The following is a 19,776-nucleotide window of genomic DNA, read 5'->3' on the forward strand; positions in this document are numbered from 1 at the left end:
ACACACAGCCACCTTTACCAAAGAATGATCACATGTCACAAAATTGATGGACAAGAGCATGTCTCTTTAAAGGAACTGAAGTCAAACTCAGTTTTTGGAAGGATTTTTATTAAACCTGATTGAACATTTAAATCTCAGAGCATAATCTTTGCTTTTTTAAACAAAGTGTGTGGGAAACATCCCACATCTTGCTAAAGGTTCAGTTCAGTCTGATACATAGAGCCAAAGGTCAAGCAAACATCACACTTTCCATTCACTTCTACAAAGGGCTGACATCACATTTCTTCAGGATTTAAAGTATTTTACAAATTGTTTGTAAAATCATTTGTCACGTTAAAGAACTGAACAATAAATGTCATTGTATGCAATAAGAGTGAAGCCTGTGAGAGCAGATTTAGCTTTGGAGGGCAGTTTATGTGCTTTCTAAATTCTGGGAGCACTTTGGGAGACTGCTCCCAGATGGTGAGAGTGAGCATATCTGGAATGCACTGTTTATATTTTGGAATCCTTGGGAGAGAATCTGTGGTTTCACTAATACTTGGCTTGTGTTGTTGGTGTACAGTAAGCAATTCATAAAGTTACTTATGTATTGTTGTTGACGACCTGAATGGTATTCAAATCTGCCAGGTTGCCTTTAATAGTGTGAATGCATCTATTGTAAATATTTGGAATATTCCAGAATTGCCCAGTGCTTGGCAAATTCAGGGGGGACAAAAAAATCACATTGAGTAATTTGAAATTAAGAATCCAAGAGGATGTAACCACTGAAGTATTCAATTCAAACAGTTCAATGGAGTGCTCACATTTAAAATACCTGTTATCCATAGGAATGGATGGACTGACAGAATTGGGACCAAATTCCTGGCTGGGGAGTGTGAAATGTGCTTTGATAAAGTCACCTGCATTTACCAACAATAATTTGGCAAGCTCGGAAATTTAAAAAACAATTCGAGCTTCATTGCTGCTCCAGTCGGGTCACAAGCTCTGTGAAAAAATAACAGTGTTCAGGTTTATTGCAAACACTCTGAAACACGTGTTCCTTCTGCAGATCCTGCACTTTTCCCCAATGAGCATAGTCCATCGAAATGATGTTGCTTACTTTGGCCAACTCATTTCTTTCCGAGCCTCTATAACCTGAAGACTGACCAGAAGCAATTACTCCACATATGTGGGAACATTACCGACGAGGATTTTTTTCTTTCAGAATTGACTTCCATATATTCAAAGTCCAGAAAAAATAAAAAGCTTGTTACCTTTTATAGAGGAATGATTCAGTGGGAGTAAAACGCTAACCTTTTCTTGCTTAATAATCAAGCTACCTAAATTTTAAAAATGAACACTTCTTAATAGTTCGCAAGATCCTAATGAAATATTTCATGTGAAACAAATCACATGATACATAGTTATTCAGATAACAAAACAAGTTTGTTCATTGAAGAACCCAGAGGAAAAGGTCATGAAACAATGTGAGTTTGATATACCTTGTTAGAAACGAAAATCGCTTCTTAATAATCGCTCGAGACAAATTCAGGAAAACAAAGGTTTATTTACAAGTCTGCAGAGTTGGCCACCCTTCTGAGAAAAAGGCGCGCCGAGGCTTACAAAGTTTCTCATTAAATACAGCACAAGTCCCTCCCCTCCTTGGCTCTAACGAGCCACGAGGTTCACATTCTTAAACCGTCATTATTCTCCATTTTGCACCCTTATCACAAAGTCTGCAACAAATGTCTCCAGAGTTGTTGTGTTTTTTACCCTGTAGTCTTATCAGTCAAAGACTTATTCTTCTCTGTCTGTGCTAGCAGTCTTATCAATCTGTAGCATATGTCTCTGTATCAATCTGTAGCAGATGTCTCTCGAGTTGTTTTTCTATCCTGCAGTCTTATCAGTCAAGGACTCATTCTTCCCTGTCTGTGTTAATGGTTTCATCAATCAAGGACTTGTTTTTACTCTGCTCACAAAATGTCAGCATTTGCACAATTTAAATTATCCTACTTTTGAGTATACAAAATGTTTTAGAAAAGAAGCAAAAGCCTTGTCTTTTATTATATAGCAGCCTGTTGGGTCAGGCACATCTTAATTGTTTGAACCGAAATTGCCTCTCACAATTCCACCCTTTCTCTTTTTAAGATAAGCCTCCCCTCCTCAAGGGCCCGGGAAATCCTTGGTCTTTCGCAGCAACAGCACCTTAAGTTCCTGCGTCCCATGTTGTGGAACCGCCACTGCCTGGAGTTGGGAAATATTTTTCTGAATTAAAAACTGAATACAGGGGGTTAGGCAGGGTAATATGAGGAGAAGCATCACGCCCCCCCCCCCCAACCACCAGCAACGCCGTGCGCCACCAACTACCACCCAGGAGACCATCCCACCATCCGATGCCACTAAGAGGACGCCAAGATTGTACTGGCACATGGGCCAATTTCCGAATTTCATCGGAAATTTTCAAAACCGCTTTACCATTATCGTCAATTTCTAGACAGCAGTTAGTCAGGTTAAATTTCCCGCACATGACCCCCTCCGAGGCCAACAGATACTCCAAGGCAAGTCGGTTTTGATATATAGCAGCCCTCATCTGATCCTGCTGCTTAGCCAGCAACTCCAGGGCCAGGGCAGTCCGGTTAGTAATAACCTCTACGACTGCTTGGAGCCTGATAATTCGATTTAACATATAGATAGGAGTACGGTATCCCCATGATCCGTCCTGTGCCCATGTAGCTGGCCCGTAGTATTCAATAATCCGGGCCGGTGGCCACTCATCCCCCCAATCACCGACTTGGATATCCCTTGGCGACCTACGGAGGGAGTCAAAGAGTTTAATTCCCAAATCGTCGCCTTCCTCCCGGGGTAATAGGAAGAACGCAGGTCGTATTAGACCCAGGAAGCATACCCCAGCCCATCCCATGGGCAGTTTGGAGTATGCCTGATTACCACATATCCAAAATAGGCCATCTGGAGCAGGGCCTCCCTGCCTCACAACGTCATCCCACAGCTCCTTTACCCCAGGGACGCCCTCATAAGGACCAGGACCACTGCAATTCCAGTAATCAGCCCCCAGCTCGTCAGAGGAGGAATCAGTACGTAATGGAACGCAATTTCCATGACCTCGGTTTGCAATGTACCAAGTAATATCCTCAGGCCACCATACTCGCGTGGTCGCATCCAATACATTCTGACAGTGACTAATCCCTACCTCCACGGTCCCCTTGCCTTCAACACAGAACTGGCCCTCAGGGCTGTTTGTCAGTCTCCACCCCTGGCTTTTCCTTTCATTGACATGAGTCCAAGTGGTTTGCAGCAATTCCCATATGTCTAAGCTTTGACCAGTCCACGGCCATTGTTCCGACATATGCGGCCCCCCACAAACCCAGCAATTGCTAACATTTAAAACAGTGGCTATTCTAGAGGTGAGATCAATAAACAGGTTTTGTGTAACATCAGGGAGTTCAATCTTTTGTTCTACCTCTTCGTATACAGATGACACTTTAGAGAGCACGACCGTTCCCTGACGGTCTTGCTCTTTCCCCAACCCCCGATCAGTGTTCTGTATCTTGGCCTCCTTGACTCTGTCAACCTGCTCCCTGAGCAATACGGAGGATAGGCCCCACCTCCCTGTTTTGCTAATACACACCCAGCGGTCATTTATAGGGCATCCACGGATTTTGCCACCGTATCCTTTATTATACACCTGATAATAGGGTCTTCCACCCTCCCAACATTCGTGTCGTGCACTCACATCGTAACACCAATCGTCCACATGGGAGTGAGACACAAATGATCCCGAGTAGATTCGAATCCCGAGCCTTACTGTAGTCCGACATTTGTCACATTTCCCCTCGCCCTCCCCCGCATACAGGAGTAAACTGATCAATATCCCCACCAATACAGTCCAAGTAGAGTTCATTATTGCTGTCTTTTCAGTTTTACCACCAACGGCTTGTCCCCTGGCCCGCATGTCCAAGTGCTTTCTTCTTCAGGCGGAACAGGCCCCTTTATCCTTGATGCGTGGACCCACCCTTTTTCTTTCATCCGAACAGCTGCTTCAGTTGTTAACAGAACCAGGAACGGTCCTTCCCACCGCGGCTGGAGCTTTTCGGCCTTCCAGGTCTTAACAAGTACCCAATCTCCGGGCTCCACCTTATGCAGGAGGAAGTCGAGCGGCGGAGTCTGAGCCAGGAGACCTTTCCTCTGGAGTTCTGCAAAAGAACGGGATAAGGCCAGTAAATAGTTTCTGACAAATACAACTCCCCCTTGTAGAGTGGGACATCCATCAACCTTACTCCAATATGGTAATCCGAACAGCATTTCATAGGGGGAAACCCCGACATCCCGGCGAGGTGCCGTACGTATCCTCAATAGGGCAATGGGCAGGCACTTCGGCCAAGGTGACTTAGTTTATAACACCAGCTTAGTCAATTGGGTCTTGAGCGTGCCATTCATTCTCTCAACCCGACACGAACTCTGAGGATGCCAGGGTGCATGGAATTTCCATTGGATACCCAGGGCAGTACAGATCAAATGGTGTAGCTTAGAAATAAAATGTATCCCACAGTCAGAGTCGATAGATTCCATTATGCCATATCTCGGGATTATGTTCTCTAACAACAGTCGGGCCACGGTTGGTGCATCGTCATTGGCAGTTGGGAAAGCCTCTACCCAGTGAGTGAAATGGTCTACTATTACTTGCAGATATTTCCATCTCTGTACTGGGGGTAATTCTGTAAAGTCGACTTGGATCCTCTGAAATGGCCTAATTGCGAGGGGCTGACCACCGGCTGGCATAGAACGCATGGCTTTCTGGTTAATACGCCGGCAAGTGGGGTATCCGACTACCTCTTGTTGGGTTAATGTGCATATCCCCCTGCATACATAGTCTCTCAGGAACGTGTCACACATGGCTTGCACCCCCCAGTGGGTCTGATGGTGTAATCGGTGCAGAATACCCCGGGTGATCTGTTTGTTCAGTACTTGTCTCCCATCAGGAACCGTCCACTTCCCGTTAGTATCTAGCCGGGCACCCAATTGATCCATTTTATCAATCTCCCCCTGGGTGAAGACGGGTTGTTTAGCGAGCCCTTCCCTCAACGGTATTAATGTTAAAAATTGGACGGATTTTTCGACCGCTGCCCGCTTGGCTTCCTCATCTGCCAGCCGGTTTCCCACCGCTTCTGGTGTCGACCCCTTCTGGTGACCGGGTACATGGACTACTGCGAGTTCCGTAGGTAACGCCAGGGCCTCCAAAGTTAGGCTGATCATTTGTTCGTGAGCCAATTCTTTTCCCCGGGAAGTTATCAATCCTCTCTCTTTCCAAATTTTTCCGAAAGTATGAACGATGCCGTATGCATACTTTGAGTCAGTATATAAGGTCCCCACTTTCCCTTCCAACAACTTCAGGGCCCTCTGGAGGGCGTACAACTCACAGGATTGGGCTGACCACTTCCCGGGCAGTCGTCCGGACTCAATCGTCCGTTTTGTTGCGCCATCTACGACAGCATAGCCACTGTACCGGATCCCACTGACGCACCGGGAGGATCCGTCGATGTACAGTTCCTGTCCCTCACCCAGCGGGGCCTCTTGCAGGTCCTCTCGGCTTTTGGTCTGCAGGGCTACAAATTCCACACAATCATGCTCCTGTCCTCCATCTGCAGGACATCCGTACAGAAACTGGGCAGGGTTGCAACTGAGATCTTTTGCAAAAGTAAGATCGTCTCCGGTCATCAAAATTGTCTCATACTTGAGGATACGAGAGTCTGTTAACCTGCGGTGAGCCTTCTGATCCAGTATGGTGCTAACTGAATGTGGGGAGTGTACTATGATTCTTCCTCCAAAGGTAAGTTTCCGGGCCTCTTCTACTAACATTGCCGTAGCTGCCATTGCCTGTATACAGGTCGGCCATCCACAGGACACAGGGTCTAACATTTTTGACAAAAATGCAACCGGCTGAAGCTTCCCTGCACGCAGCTGGGCAAGCACACCCTGGGCAATTCCGCCGGCACTATTGACATATAAGTGGAACGGTTCCTTCAGGGTGGGTAAGGCCAATACCGGAGCTCAGATCAGTTTATTTTTAATAATATTAAATCGCTGCTCCTCTTCATCTGACCAGTCCACCTGTGGTCATTCTTGTCCGAGTTTGTCGTACAAAAATTTTACTAGAGTGGTGTAACTTTCAATCCATATCCGGCAATACCCCACCAGCCCCAGGAATTGTCTGATCTCCTTCTTGGTCCTGGGTATTGGCATACCCGTAATCCCCGATATTCGTTCCGGCGTGATACGGCGATGCCCCTTACTGACTCGATGGCCCAGATATCTTACCTCTTGCTCCACAAACTGGAGTTTCGTTCCGGAGACACGTAGGCCCTGTTTCCCCAGGAAGTTCAGCAGGGTAACGGTGTCTGCTCATACTTCCTCCTCTCTTAGTCCTGAGAGTAGGAGATCATCGACATATTGGAGCAATTGATTCCCCGCGTTACACTGAAATCCTCCTAAGATCTGCTCCAGTATTTGTCCAAACAAGTTGGGTGACTCCGTGAATCCCTGCGGCAAGACCGTCCATCTTAACTGTCGCTTTCGTCCTGTGAAGGGATTCTCCCATTCAAATGCGAAAAGGTTCCGACTTTCTTCGTCAAGGGGGCAACTCCAGAAGGCATCCTTCAGATCTATTACGCTGAACCATTCATGTTCGGGGGGAATTTTACTCATTAACGTGTAGGGATTGGGTACCACCGGGTATCTAGCCTGGACTACTTCATTCAACCCCCGCAAGTCTTGTACCAACCTATACGTCCCATCCGGCTTCCTCACAGGAAGTATTGGAGTATTGAAAGGGGACATACATTCCTCCAGCAATCCATCTGTGATTAATCTTTCTATCACAGGTTGTAACCCTTCCCGTCCTTCCATAGCAATCGGGTACTGTTTCCTTCTTACCGGGCCTTTTCCTGGTAACATGGTGATTTGGAGAGGTTTGATGTTTAGACCCCCTCTGTTCCCCTCTCGGTACCTTACGTCCGGGTCTATTTGTTGATCATCTTCTTCGGTGAGGGTGAACAACCTTACCACCATTTCCCCGTTACTTGGTACCGTTCCAATCCCTAGTTTGACCTGCAAGTCTCTTCCTAACATATTCAACCCCGTCGATGGCAGTAGAAGGAGGTCTCGTTTAGTAGTTCTGTTTTCATACCCAATTTCCACGTCCTCCACTACTGGGACTTGCAATTTCTGTTCTCCAATTCCAGATACTCCCATAACTGTTCCTCCTGCTCGGGCGCCGTGGGGTATTTGGATTATACTTGATCTTTCGGCTCCCGAGTCCACCATAAATGTGATCTCCGACCGTTGGGGCCCTACTTTCAAGTTTACCAGGGGTTCCTGTCGATAGTCCTTTTGCCCCAAGGGTAGGAACCCCCGACCTCCCTAATCTTCCTCCATCAGGATGTACGACCGCACCTCCCGCTTGTAGCGGGGGCACTCTCGCTTAAAATGTCCCTTTTCATTACAGTAGTAACATCTGAGTATCCTCCTCGTTTCCCTGTCGCGGTCTCGTGTTCCTCCACTCTTCCTTTGTTCCGGCCATGGTCCTCTTTTCCGCTGCTCTTGCCACGACTCTCCCCTTTCCTGTTGCTGCCACGGCTCTCCCTTTTCCCTTCTTCCAGCTGTCAATTATTGCACCGTCTGCATCATTATCTTTGTCGCCTTCTTTTGCTTCTCATCGTCCCTTCTCACAAACACCTTTTGCGCCTCCCGTAGTAGTTCACTTAGAGGTTTACGATCCCAATCATCCATTTTCTCTAACTTCTTTCGTATGTCCGGCCAGGCTTTTGATACAAACTCTACCCGTATAAGTTGTTGTCCCACATCTGTCTCAGGGTCCACCCCAGCGAACTGCTGCAAGTTCTTCCTAATTCTGTCTAGGAAGTCCGTAGGGGTTTCCTCCGGGTTTTGATGATTACCAAAAGCCTTGGTAAAATTGTGCCCCTTCGGGGCTGCCTGCCTTATTCCTTTAATCCAATATTCCCGCATGTCTCTCATGTTGCGCCGTCCTTCTTCCGTTTTCTTATCCCACTCGGGGTCGGTGAGGGGAAACTTCTGCTCCCCTCCTTCTCTCCCCTCTCTCTCCCAGATCAAGAGTGCAGCTTGTCGTATCATCTGTCACTCCTGGCTAGAGAACAATGTTTTCATGATGGAACACATCTCTTCCCACGTGTAAGTATTCGGACCCAGGAACTGATCCAATTGTTCAGCTAGGCCCATGGGGTCCTCTAGTAGACCCTTCATCTCCCTCCTGAAATTCCGTACTTCAGTACTCGTCAAGGGAACGTTCACATATCCCATCCCTCCTTCCTCGCCCCCATGGGCACTTCCCGGAGTGGATTCATTCTTGCAATCGAGACAGGGTTTTGTCTGTGACTCCTTCCAGCTTGAGATCTAGTCTGTACCCCTGAGGCAGCCTGTGATTCCTCCCCGTTTTCTTCCCCTTCCCCTGACTCGTCGTCACCCGAAGGAACATTTTGTGGGGCAGACGGGGTCACGTAGGGCGGTGGTAAGTGATCTGAAGGTTCCCATTCTTTCTGCCCTATCGAGTCTTCATTAGTTACCTTCATTTTGCAAGATATTGTGACCGGTAGCCAACAAATGGCATAATCACTTTCTTCCAGAATAACATTAGGTTTCGAATTGACATATAAAATGAGAGCTTGCCAGACCCAGTCTTCGTCAGTACCGAATCTAGGCCACCACACTGAGTTGCCCTGAATAGGTTTCTGGGACCACTTTTGACAGTATTTTACCATCTTCCTTCTAGATTTTCCTTTTCTCCTACCCTGATTCCAATTATTTAACATTCTTCCTAACGGACTATCGTCAGGTACCCCGAGGTATATGTCATTGTCCCTGTTCAAGCCTACCCTTCCCTTATTTGCCTTGGATCCCTTATTTCCCATTGCCGAGGACTTCGTATTTCTCGTATTATCCCGTGATAATCTATCACAATTTAGCCAATTCCCGGACCTTCAGTCCCGTGATCGCCCAGGTTCCTTTGCAGGCACCCCCGGTCTTTGGATTCCTGTGTCCTACGTCTCTGTGACACAGATCACAGGCACCCCATAGGTACACGTTCCTCCTCAAACACGGTCTCTGCAAAATCCCTCACAGGCGAGCCCCGGTCTCTAGATACCTGAGTCCCACGTCTCTGTAGAAAAATCCACAGGCACCCCGTAGGTCCCCAGGCCTCCGGAAACACGGTCCCCGCAAGTTTTTTTCTTACCTGGGTTCGGTGCACGGAAATTGCTCGATCGTTAACCGTCCACACTGCCTCGGCCACACCCCTCCTTTGTTTTCCTGAGCCTCCCGGATATCACTCGCTCAAGCCGCGCGGGGCGACAAGCAAGGAATCAGGGACTGCCGAACTCGGCAGGGTGCACCTTCTCCGATATCCTTCCTCAGCTCCCCTCGCGGCCGGAGTGTTGATCGGACGAGCCCCCAAGTTTGTTAGAAACGAAAATCGCTTCTTAATAATCGCTCTAGACAAATTCAGGAAAACAAAGGTTTATTTACAAGTCTGCAGAGTTGGGCACCCTTCTGAGAAAAAGGCGCGCCGAGGCTTACAAAGTTTCTTATTATATACAGCACATGTCCCTCCCCTCCTTGGCTCTAACGAGCCACGAGTTTCACATTCTTAAACCGTCATTATTCTCCATTTTGCACCCTTATCACAAAGTCTGCAACAAATGTCTCCAGAGTTGTTGTTTTTTTTACCCTGTAGTCTTATCAGTCAAAGACTTATTCTTCTCTGTCTGTGCTAGCGGTCTTATCAATCTGTAGCAGATGTCTCTATATCAATCTGTAGCAGATGTCTCTCGAGTTGTTTTTCTATCCTGCAGTCTTATCAGTCAAGGACTCATTCTTCCCTGTCTGTGTTAATGGTTTCATCAATCAAGGACTTGTTTTTACTCTGCTCACAAAATGTCAGCATTTGCACAATTTAAATTATCCTACTTTTGAGTATACAAAATGTTTTAGAAAAGAAGCAAAAGTCTTGTCTTTTATTATATAGCAGCCTGTTGGGTCAGGCACATCTCAATTGTTTGAACCGAAATTGCATCTCACATACCTCAATCATCATTTCACGTGCATTCTCTGAATAAATTCTCCTTTTCCTCCTCGAAGTATTCAACTTCTTGAATAATTGAGAGAATGAAGTCACAGTTGTACAACACAAAATCAGACCCTTCAGTCCAACTTGCCCATGCTGACCAGATATCCAAAATTGATCTAGTCCCATTTGCCAGCATTTGTTCCATATCCATCTTAAACCCTTTCTACTGATTCAGTTTATTTTACTTTATCAGTTTTTGAAATACTGACATTTTCTTTCTCCCGACATTGATTAAAGAAGTTATAAGTTCATTCATCCAAGTTAAATTTTGTAATCTTTCACAAAGAAAAAAGTGAGAACAACATATCGCTCAGTGCAAAACAAAATACTGCAGCTGTGCGATATCTGGGAACACTGTAAAGGTGAGGCACTGATACTGCACAAGTTTATCAGCATGGTTTCAATTACTGACAATAATTTAGTCATGACTTAGCCTTCCCATACTTAAGGTAAATGTGAGATATCTGAATTTCATGAATTGGTTCCTATTGCACTTTGATCAATAAAAATTATTCTTGGTTTAAACTTCTCAAAAGAGAAAGTGACGACCAAAGAAGCTGGATATCAGAGTCGAAAAGTGTCATGCTGGAAAAGCACAAGTCAGGCAGCATCCAAGAAGCAGGAGCGTTGATGTTTCAGGCGTAAGCCCTTCATCAGGAATCACAGGCTTCAGAAAAATAACTGGCATAGAATTATGCCAATACATTTGTAGAAGGGTCAGATTAGAGACTAATTTCAGATTTGGTACCATTCAGTGCAACATTTCAGTATGATATTTACATATGTACCTAAAAGGGAAGTTGTCTAAAATTACAAGCTCTAGGATGATTATAGGATTAAACCTGGAAATAAAGCTGGTGACCCAGAATGGCAAAGTGAAGTCCCATCAGTATCGCCTTGGGCAGTGTCAAATAAGAATTTGTGAGCAGAGTTGCCACTTTGGTGTAACCTGCAGTCTGGTCAAATTGCAGCAAAAATCTGTTCAATTTTATCTGCAAACTATTGAATGCAAAATCCTCCTTGCACAATAATGAGGCAGCATTTTGGGATGTCATTTTTAAAATATATTATTTTCAAAGTTACTCACAATTAAGAGTGATCACTTGGTGCTGTCTGCATAACACAGTACAAAAAGGAATTAATAGAAAAAACATTATAACCCCAATTCAGAGTCACTAATTCATTGATATTGCATGGGTCCAGCATTTATAAGTATCAATTTTTAAAAATAAATAGATACATTTACTAAGTATATTGGAGTACAGTCAAGTTTCTTACTGAACAGTGACAGGATTGGACAGAGTCCGCATGGATTTAAGAGAGGGGAATCATACTTAGCAAATCTACTGAAAGAATCTACAGAGTCGAATATTAAAGTAAGAAATTGCAGGATATTTAGAAAAGCTTATCATTAAACATGGTAGACTGGGTTTTGTGAAAGAGAAACTATATTTGACAGATTTGTGACAGTTCATTAAGGAGATAACAAGCAGGACTGATGAAGGGCAATCCAATGATGTTCTGTATTTGGATTTTAAAAATGCAAATGATAAGGTGCTACATAAAAGTTAATTGCACAATTTAGGAGCTCATGGTATCGGCGAAATGTATTAGCATGGACTGAGGATTGGTTAACCACACTGGCTGTTGCTGAGTCCTCACTTGGAGTACTGTATACAGTGTTAGCTCCCATATTTAATAAAGGATAAACTAACATCGGAGACTATTCAAAAAAGATTTACTTAGCTGCTTTTAGGACAAAAGGGTTGACCTATCAAGAATAGATAAGCAGGGGTGATCTTATAGAAACAAGGTTCTGAGGAGCTTGACAGGATAGATGTTGACGAGATCTTCTAGCACCAGTGAAGTCTCAAACCAGGGGACATCACATAAGGGAACATTTTTTTTAGAAAAAGGAAAGAATTTTTTTTTCTCAGTGAATGGCGAGAATTTTCTCGCCCAAACAATTGTGAAAGTTAAATGTGGGAGGGGAATAGTTGGGTTACTCTTTGGAGGGTTGTTCTGGCTTGTTGGGTTGAAGGGCCTGTTTCCACAAAGTAGGGAATCTGTGATTCTGTCTCAAATTATTTTAAAAGAGGGCAGATAGATTTTTGAACTATTGAGCAGTTGAGGGCTATGCGGATCAAGCATAAAAGAGGTGTTGAGATCTGGGTTGGCCCAGCCATGATCTGATAGAATGGGGAACAAGCTGAAGGCGATGAATGCCCTACTCCTGCTCCGATTCCTTGAGGCTCCGTTTCATGTTTTTTTTGTTTCCAAAGAAGAGCGTGATACAATGTGCTAAAGATCTCAAAATGAGGTGTTTATGTACTGATTCAGATTGATTCATCAATCACAGCTATACAGTCATGAGTGGGAAGGCAATTCCCTCCATTAATAAAGGAAATCTACTGCAGAGCTCACACAAAGGGAATTCCTCCCCTCAGTAAACTCTCCCATCACATTACCCAACATATCAGCAAAAGCAGGCCGCACTGCGCATGCTCTAGCTAACAAAGGGACCCGCGAGTGATTGATGTCAGCACCGGACCAATGAAAGGTCGGTGGGCGGATCTGGAGGACCGAGCGGGATGTTGGTCCTCCAACCAATCAAAGTAAATGAAGGGCGGAGCTAAACTAAACCATGTGATCACCCTCGCGCGCGGCGCCGAGTCGATGTAATGAATGCTCGGGAAGTTATGGAGAGAAAGGATACGGTAAGGAAAGAAATAAACAGGGAAACGGGAGAAAAACTGTGTTGCTATGAGCGGAGAGGTTTTACAAACAAATTGTGCACGTCGCAAAACACAAATTTGAACGTCTCAGTCCCGTGTTTGCAGTAAACGGGGAATTGCCTCAGCGCGGCTACAGGGCTGAGTGAGCGCCGCCATCTTTATTCGGGACAACGATTCACTGGACATGGGCACCGCCGCCATCTTTGTAGGGGGCAAGGTGCAGCCAGGCGCATGTGCAGCCTTTCTCTGGTACAGAGTCATTGGGGTCAGAGCAGCCAATACTGCTCTGATTCACCTCTGGGCTCACTCATGACCACTTTGTCAATATCAAGCTTCCTCCGTCTCGAAAGTAATTTATAGACAAAGGGTTTTTCACTGCGGCCCAGCCCCTGACCATGTACTGCTCTATTATCAGATTACTTTTTTCTTCAATATTTTTGATAGTCAAGAATTTTTTTTCCCAACAAGCAAGTGTATTTTCCTTCCATTTCTGACTATCAAATTCTGCACCATTTTCATTCTCTGTAATCCATTTTGCACTCCCTGAAACATTAACTGTGTTTCTACTTCCACAGATACCAGTGATTAATGCCAAAGCCCTGTTGCCTGTGGAGAGGGTGATGTTTGACTTTCTTGTCCAGCTGCAGTTTGTGTGGTGAAGGTGCTCCTACAATGTGGTTGGATAAGAGACATTACAGAGTATTCATTCAGCAACAGTGATGATGATTTGAAAATAATGTCCAAATCAACAACTGTTTGTATTTCTATTATCATGCCTATAATTTCACAAATACTGTTGAGAACTTTAAACATAAGGCCAGAGATGGAGATATTAGGTCAGGTGACCAAAAGCATTGCCAAAAAGCAGGTTTTGAGGGATGTCTTAAAGGTGGAAAGCAGACCTGTGAGGTTTTGGCTGCGAATTTCAGACCAAGCTGCTTCAGCAACTTTAGAAACAGCCACACAGGTGAAGTAATAAATTAAAAAATGGTTGGGAGTCTCGAAGAAAATGGGTTGTCGAGGTCTGAAAGTGTGTGTGGTGCAGGGAGCTAGGGATTATCACAGCCAGGAATTAAATCAAGTGTGAGAATTTTAACTTGAGGGATATTGGCCAGGTGCTGGCAGGTAAGACTAGATTGGGTTGGGGTATCTGGTCGGCATAGACAGGTTGGACCGAAGGGTCTGTTTCCTTGCTGTACATCTCTATGGCTGTATGCTGTTGATTCTAATTAGGAGTCTTTTGATGAATCAACAAGCAGAGATTTAGACTTTCTTGAGATTACAGGGAGGTTGAATGTTGGAAGCTGACCCTGAGTGTGTTTGGAAAATGAAGTCTGGAGATAACACACAATGGATGAGAGTTTCAGTATATGAGCTGGGATGAGGGTGGAATCAGCTAGAATTCGTGATCTTGGAGTGGGACTGAGTTGTCACACTCACCTCACCTCTGGGATTCAGCTGGTTGTCAGATTGTGAATCAGGGCGGTAACACAATCGGGAGCTGAGTGGCCCTGGTCGAGCCTAAAATGAGTGTCACTCAGCTGGCTGTTGCTGAGCAGCTGCTGCTTGGTAGCCCTGTTTATAACATCTTCCATCACTTTACTGCTGATCGAGTGTGGACTGATAGAGGGAAATTGCCTGGGTTGGATTGCCCTGTGTTTTTGTGGTGAACATCCCTGGGCAATGTTCCACATTGTCGGTAGATGCCAGTGCTGGAGCGGTACTTGCCTTGGTGGGTGGCAAGTTCTGGAGCACAGACCATCTTTATTATTGTCAGAATATTTGCAGGGCATGTAGCCTTTGCACTACTTAACCATTTCTTGATGTTATTCAAACTTAATCTAACTGGCTTAAAACTCACATCTGTGATGTTAGAAACCACTGGAGAAGGCTGAGATGGATCATCCCACTTTGCACTTCTGGCTGCAGATTGCTGCAAATGCTGTTAACTTATCTGGTGCATGGTGTGTGAGGCTCCTCCATCAGTAAGGGTGGGGATATCTGTGATGCTTCCTCCAGTGAGTTGTTTAATTGTCCATCACCGTTCACAACTGGGTGTGGCAGAACAGCAGAGCTCCGATCTGTTCCATTGGATGGAGGATCACTTAACTCTGTTGCTTGCTGCTGATGCTGTTTGATATGCAGGTAGTTCTGTTTGGTAGCTTCACCAGGTTGGCACTTCATTTTTAAGTCTGCCTGGTGCTGCTCATGGCATGCCCTCCTTTCCTGCCCATTGTGATGGGTGCGAGCGGGATTTACAAACCCATGAGATTACAGATTGTGCTGGAGTACAGTTCTGCTGCTGTTGATGTCCCACAGTGCCTCAGAGATACCCAGTTTGAGATCCTACATCTCTTCGAAGTCTATCCCATTTAGAACGATGATAGTGCCACTCAACACAATGGAGGTTTTTCTCAACGTTAAGGCAAGACTTTGTCTCCAAAAGGAATGTGAGATGGTCGCTCGTACTGATACTATCATGGCCAGATGTATCTGCCGCTGGTCAATTCATAACAATGCGATCAAGTATGTTTTACGCTCTTGTTGCTTCCCTCACCACCCGCTGCAGATTCAGTTGAGCAGCTATATCCTTTGGGACCTGGCCAGCTCAGTCAGTAATTCTGTTGCATACCAAGTCTCGATAGTGGACATTGAAATCCTGTACCCAGGGTACGTTTGACACCATTTTACTTCCTCAGTGCTTCCTCCTAGTGCTGTTCAAAATGAAGGAGAACTGATCCATCAGCCAAGGGAAGACGGTACGTGGTAATCAGAAGGAGCCATGAGACCTACTGGTCTCCGGAGCCAATGCTGTGCACTCCCAGGGCAAATCCTCCCTGTCTGTACACCACTGTGCCACCACCTCTGCCTGGTCTGTCCTGCTGGTGGGGCAGGACATATCCAGAGATTTTAGGAGAAAGTGAAGACTGCAGATGCTGGAGATCAGAGTCGAGAGTCTGGTGCTGGAAAAACACAGCAGGTCAGGCTGATGAAGGGCTTAGTCTTGAAACGTCGATTCTCCTGCTCCTCGGATGCTGCCTGACCTGTTGTGCTTTTCCAGCACCACACTCTCGATATCTAGGGATGGTGATGGTGGTATCTGGTCATTGTTTGTAAAGGATGATTCCGTGAGTTTGACTATGTCAGGCTGTTCCTTGACCCGTCTGTGAGACAGCTCTCCACATTTTGTCACCAAAAACCATATGTTAGTGAGGAGGACGTTGCACCATCGAGAGGGCTGATTCTGTGGTTGTATTTTCTGGTGCCTTGTTAGTCGCCAACTTGTCCATCCAGTTTCATTCCTGTGTTGAGACTTTGCAGTGATTAATACAGTGAAGTAGCTGGCTGGGCCGCTATCAGATTGGCAGGATTTTCTTCGCCATTGACAATGGTTGCATGGAGATCAGGAGATTCCTAATACGTTGTTTTTTTTCTTGAATTCAGATTCCACCGTCTGCCAAGATGGGATTCGAACCAGGACTTCAGTCATTTGTTTTAATATTCTGGATAAAAGCTAAATACATCAGGTCTGATCACTCATTTTAAGTATCACTAACCCTGGTTTTGTTTCTTTGTAAAACACTGTCCATCATCCTGTCTCCTCCATCCTCCCCTCCAACAACGAGTGAGGAGCACGTGGAGTTTCTCTGTCACTAAGACTGAGATAATCCGATCTGCTGTTTCTCTCCCTCCCACTAGCCCACTGAGCCAAACTGCCTCACGTGGTGTTCCAGGTTTTTGTCCTAAACCTAAATCTTTCTCCAGTGTCTTTTTTTTTAGATTAGATTACTTACGGTGTGGAAACAGGCCCTTCGGCCCAACAAGTCCACACCGCCCCGCCGAAGCGTAACCCACCCATACCCCTACCCCTACATCTACATCTACCCCTTACCTAACACTACGGGCAATTTAGCATGGCCAATTCACCTGACCTGCACATCTTTGGACTGTGGGAGGAAACCGGAGCACCCGGAGGAAACCCACGCAGACACGGGGAGAACGTGCAAACTCCACACAGTCAGTCGCCTGAGGCGGGATTATCAAGCCTTATCAGAGCTCACCTTGACCCTTTACCCTAATCTCGCTAAACTCACTTTCCAACTCTCTTTCCTCCACTGCTGCCTCATCACCCCCCCTCGCCAATTCATAGATATTGTTCCTTGTTCTGTCTTTTGGTCTTTTTTGGTTATGTCCTTCTCTCCCATTCTGTGAAAAACTGATCTTTGACCTCACTGTTGTTGGAAAATCCTGCTCCATCTCCATTCTCTTTTTCCTTTCTGAATTCCTTGCATTTGGTGTCCCTCAACGATCTATCCTTGGTCTCTCCTGTATCTCACGTACATCGTGCCAGGAGGTGATATCATCCAAACACACTGTGTTAGGTTTGACATGTACACTGACGATGCCCAGCTCGCCCTCCCCATCATCCCTCTCCATTACTCCAATGTTACTCAGTTATCAAACTGTTTACCACACTCCTACTACTCGATTAGCTGCAGTTTCCTCCAATGAAACATTGTCATGGTTAAACCCATTGCCTTACCTTTACCTTTCTGCTGAGCCCCTCCCCCTCACTGGAACTCTCTGAAGCAGAACGACACTCTTCACAATATTGCTGTTATATCTGACCCCAAGGTGACCTTCTGATCAGACATCCACACAATCACAAACACCAGGAATTCCAATTTCTTAAACGTTGCTTTTCTCCACCTCACCCCAGCTCTATTGCTACTGAAACCCCGTACCCGTGCCTGTGTCGCCTTAAACTTGAATCCAAAACAGAACCCTTGATTCCGTGACTCATAATCAGGTTTCAGACTCCCCTCTCAGTGTTTACCCTCAGACACATCCTCTCAGTATTTGTCCTGTCCAACCCCTAAAGACTCCCATCTGTCTCAATGAGATCACCTCTCTTTCTCCAAAATCCAGTGAGTAGAGTCCCAACCTTTTCAGCCTTTATTTAAACGATAATCCCTCCAAATCAGGGATCATCTCATTGAATCTTCCCTGAAATGCCTCCAATAAAGTGACACATTTCCTTATCTAAAGGGACCAAAACTGCTCTCATTACTGCAGATATGGTGGTCTCACCAGCACTTTCACACGTTACTCTCAGGTAGAGACTCCAAACCCTAATACTGAAAATTTTTGAAACAAAACATTCGATTCCCCTTCCTGATTCCCTGTTGTAACTGTGTGGTAGCTTTCTGTGTTTCCTAAACAATTACCCCTGGTCCCTTTGTGGTGCAGCTTTCTACAGTTTCCACCATTTAAATAGTACTTTGTTCTTTTATTATCTCCTCCAAAATGAGCAATTTCCCATTTTTTCCAAGTTACACCCCATCTGGCAACTTGTTGCCTCCTTCTCCTGTGCATCTCTCCCTTTTTATAATCCTCTTAGACCTTTACAGTTATGCCTTTTCTAGGAGATATCCCCCCTTCCCATTCTTCCAAACATTTACTGGGAGCGCTGGGCAGTGGGAAGCAGACAGAGTTGCTATCTTTTTAGGGATACGCTTTGGAGTGATTGAGAAGATTTTCCTACCCATTGGTCAGGATGGAGACAACTTGCCCATCGTTAGGCATTAGCCTTTCACACCCATGTCTTATTGATGAGGCAGAGCGGCAGAACGGAATGAAAGAAAAGAAAGTAATTCTTGTTCCCCATAACTCACTGACGCTTGGATCATTTTCTCCAATGTGTCAAAGAACTGCTTTGTTCAGTCACATGAGATCTCAAGTTGGAATCTCCTAGAAACCCACAGATTTCCCCCTGAGTTGACTGCTGATGTCCTGAAGGGTAATATGTACAGTAATCCTGGGCCACGAGGAGGGGATGGTGTGAGTTTCTAACTTGAACTGATAGTGACAGATTTCATAAACTTGTATTACAGGTGGACGTTCAGATGGTAATCTCAGTAAATATTCTGCTAAACTTTAATTGAATTACTCACTATATCAGGATCTGGATATTTGCATTGTGTGTGTGAGTATTGTGCTCCAGATCAATCCCATTTGCTGCTTAAAGATTCTCCTTTGAATCATCGCATTCTCTCAAAAGGTCTCCCCAAACCTTCAATGTGTCATGTAATCCTTTTATGATGACCTGATGAGTGTAAGGTTTATAATTCGAATGTGTAATTTTTGTATAAGGATTTCTCAGAGAGGGAGCAGAATATTCTTAAAGGGGAGAATAACCATTTTGAGGGGAGGCTGTTGTTTATTGGTATCGATGACATAGGAATAGAAGAGTTCACATTATTGGATCATTGGAATCTCTTGTGGGGTAGAATTGCCCTCCATTGGAAGGATGGATTGTACTGGAAGGGAACAGTTGCTAGTGCTATTCAGGAGGCATTAAACCAGTGAAGGAATGTGGGTAAACCCAGAGAGAGAGAGAGTGAGGGAAGAGCTCAGTCTGACGCTGGTACAGTTCAGACGTCAAACAATCAAGGCAGACAAGGGCAAGGCACAGAATGAGCAGTTACACTGCATTTATTTCAACGCAGGAGGCCCGATAGGTCGGGCAGAGGAGCTCAGGGTATGGTTTTGAACATCGCACTGGGATATTATAGCAATTACAGAGGCATGACTTAATGATGGATAGGACCCGCAGCTTAATGTTCCACTGTATAGATGCTATAGCAAAGATAGAAAGGGGGCAACAGAGCAGGGGGAGAGGTATTTTTGATTAGGGATAACATCACAGCTGGGCTTCAAGAGGGTATTCCTGGGAGTACATCCAGGCAGAACTGAGAAATAAGAAAGGGATGATCTCCTTATTGGGATGGTAATGTTGACCCCCTTCCCCAATAGTCAGCAGGGAGTTGAGAAGCAAATTTACTAAGAGATCACTTATCTGTAAGAATAGTATGGTTGGGTACAAGA

General features: G+C 45.2%; 1 protein-coding gene across 1 annotated transcript; it reads right to left on the bottom strand.

Annotated features, from left to right (window-relative positions):
• Positions 1-1,481: 1,481 nt before the first annotated feature.
• Positions 1,482-10,021, bottom strand: LOC140494058 (endogenous retrovirus group 3 member 1 Env polyprotein-like). The gene is made up of 2 exons (XM_072592973.1): positions 9,263-10,021; positions 1,482-4,190 (listed from the first exon to the last, which is right to left on the bottom strand). The coding sequence occupies exon 2, from the start codon at positions 3,947-3,949 to the stop codon at positions 2,186-2,188; it is 1,764 nt and encodes a 587-aa protein (XP_072449074.1). The 5' UTR covers positions 3,950-4,190; positions 9,263-10,021; the 3' UTR covers positions 1,482-2,185.
• Positions 10,022-19,776: the final 9,755 nt, after the last annotated feature.

This window comes from Chiloscyllium punctatum, chromosome 23 (assembly GCF_047496795.1).
Source record: "Chiloscyllium punctatum isolate Juve2018m chromosome 23, sChiPun1.3, whole genome shotgun sequence".
Lineage (NCBI taxonomy): Eukaryota > Metazoa > Chordata > Chondrichthyes > Orectolobiformes > Hemiscylliidae > Chiloscyllium > Chiloscyllium punctatum.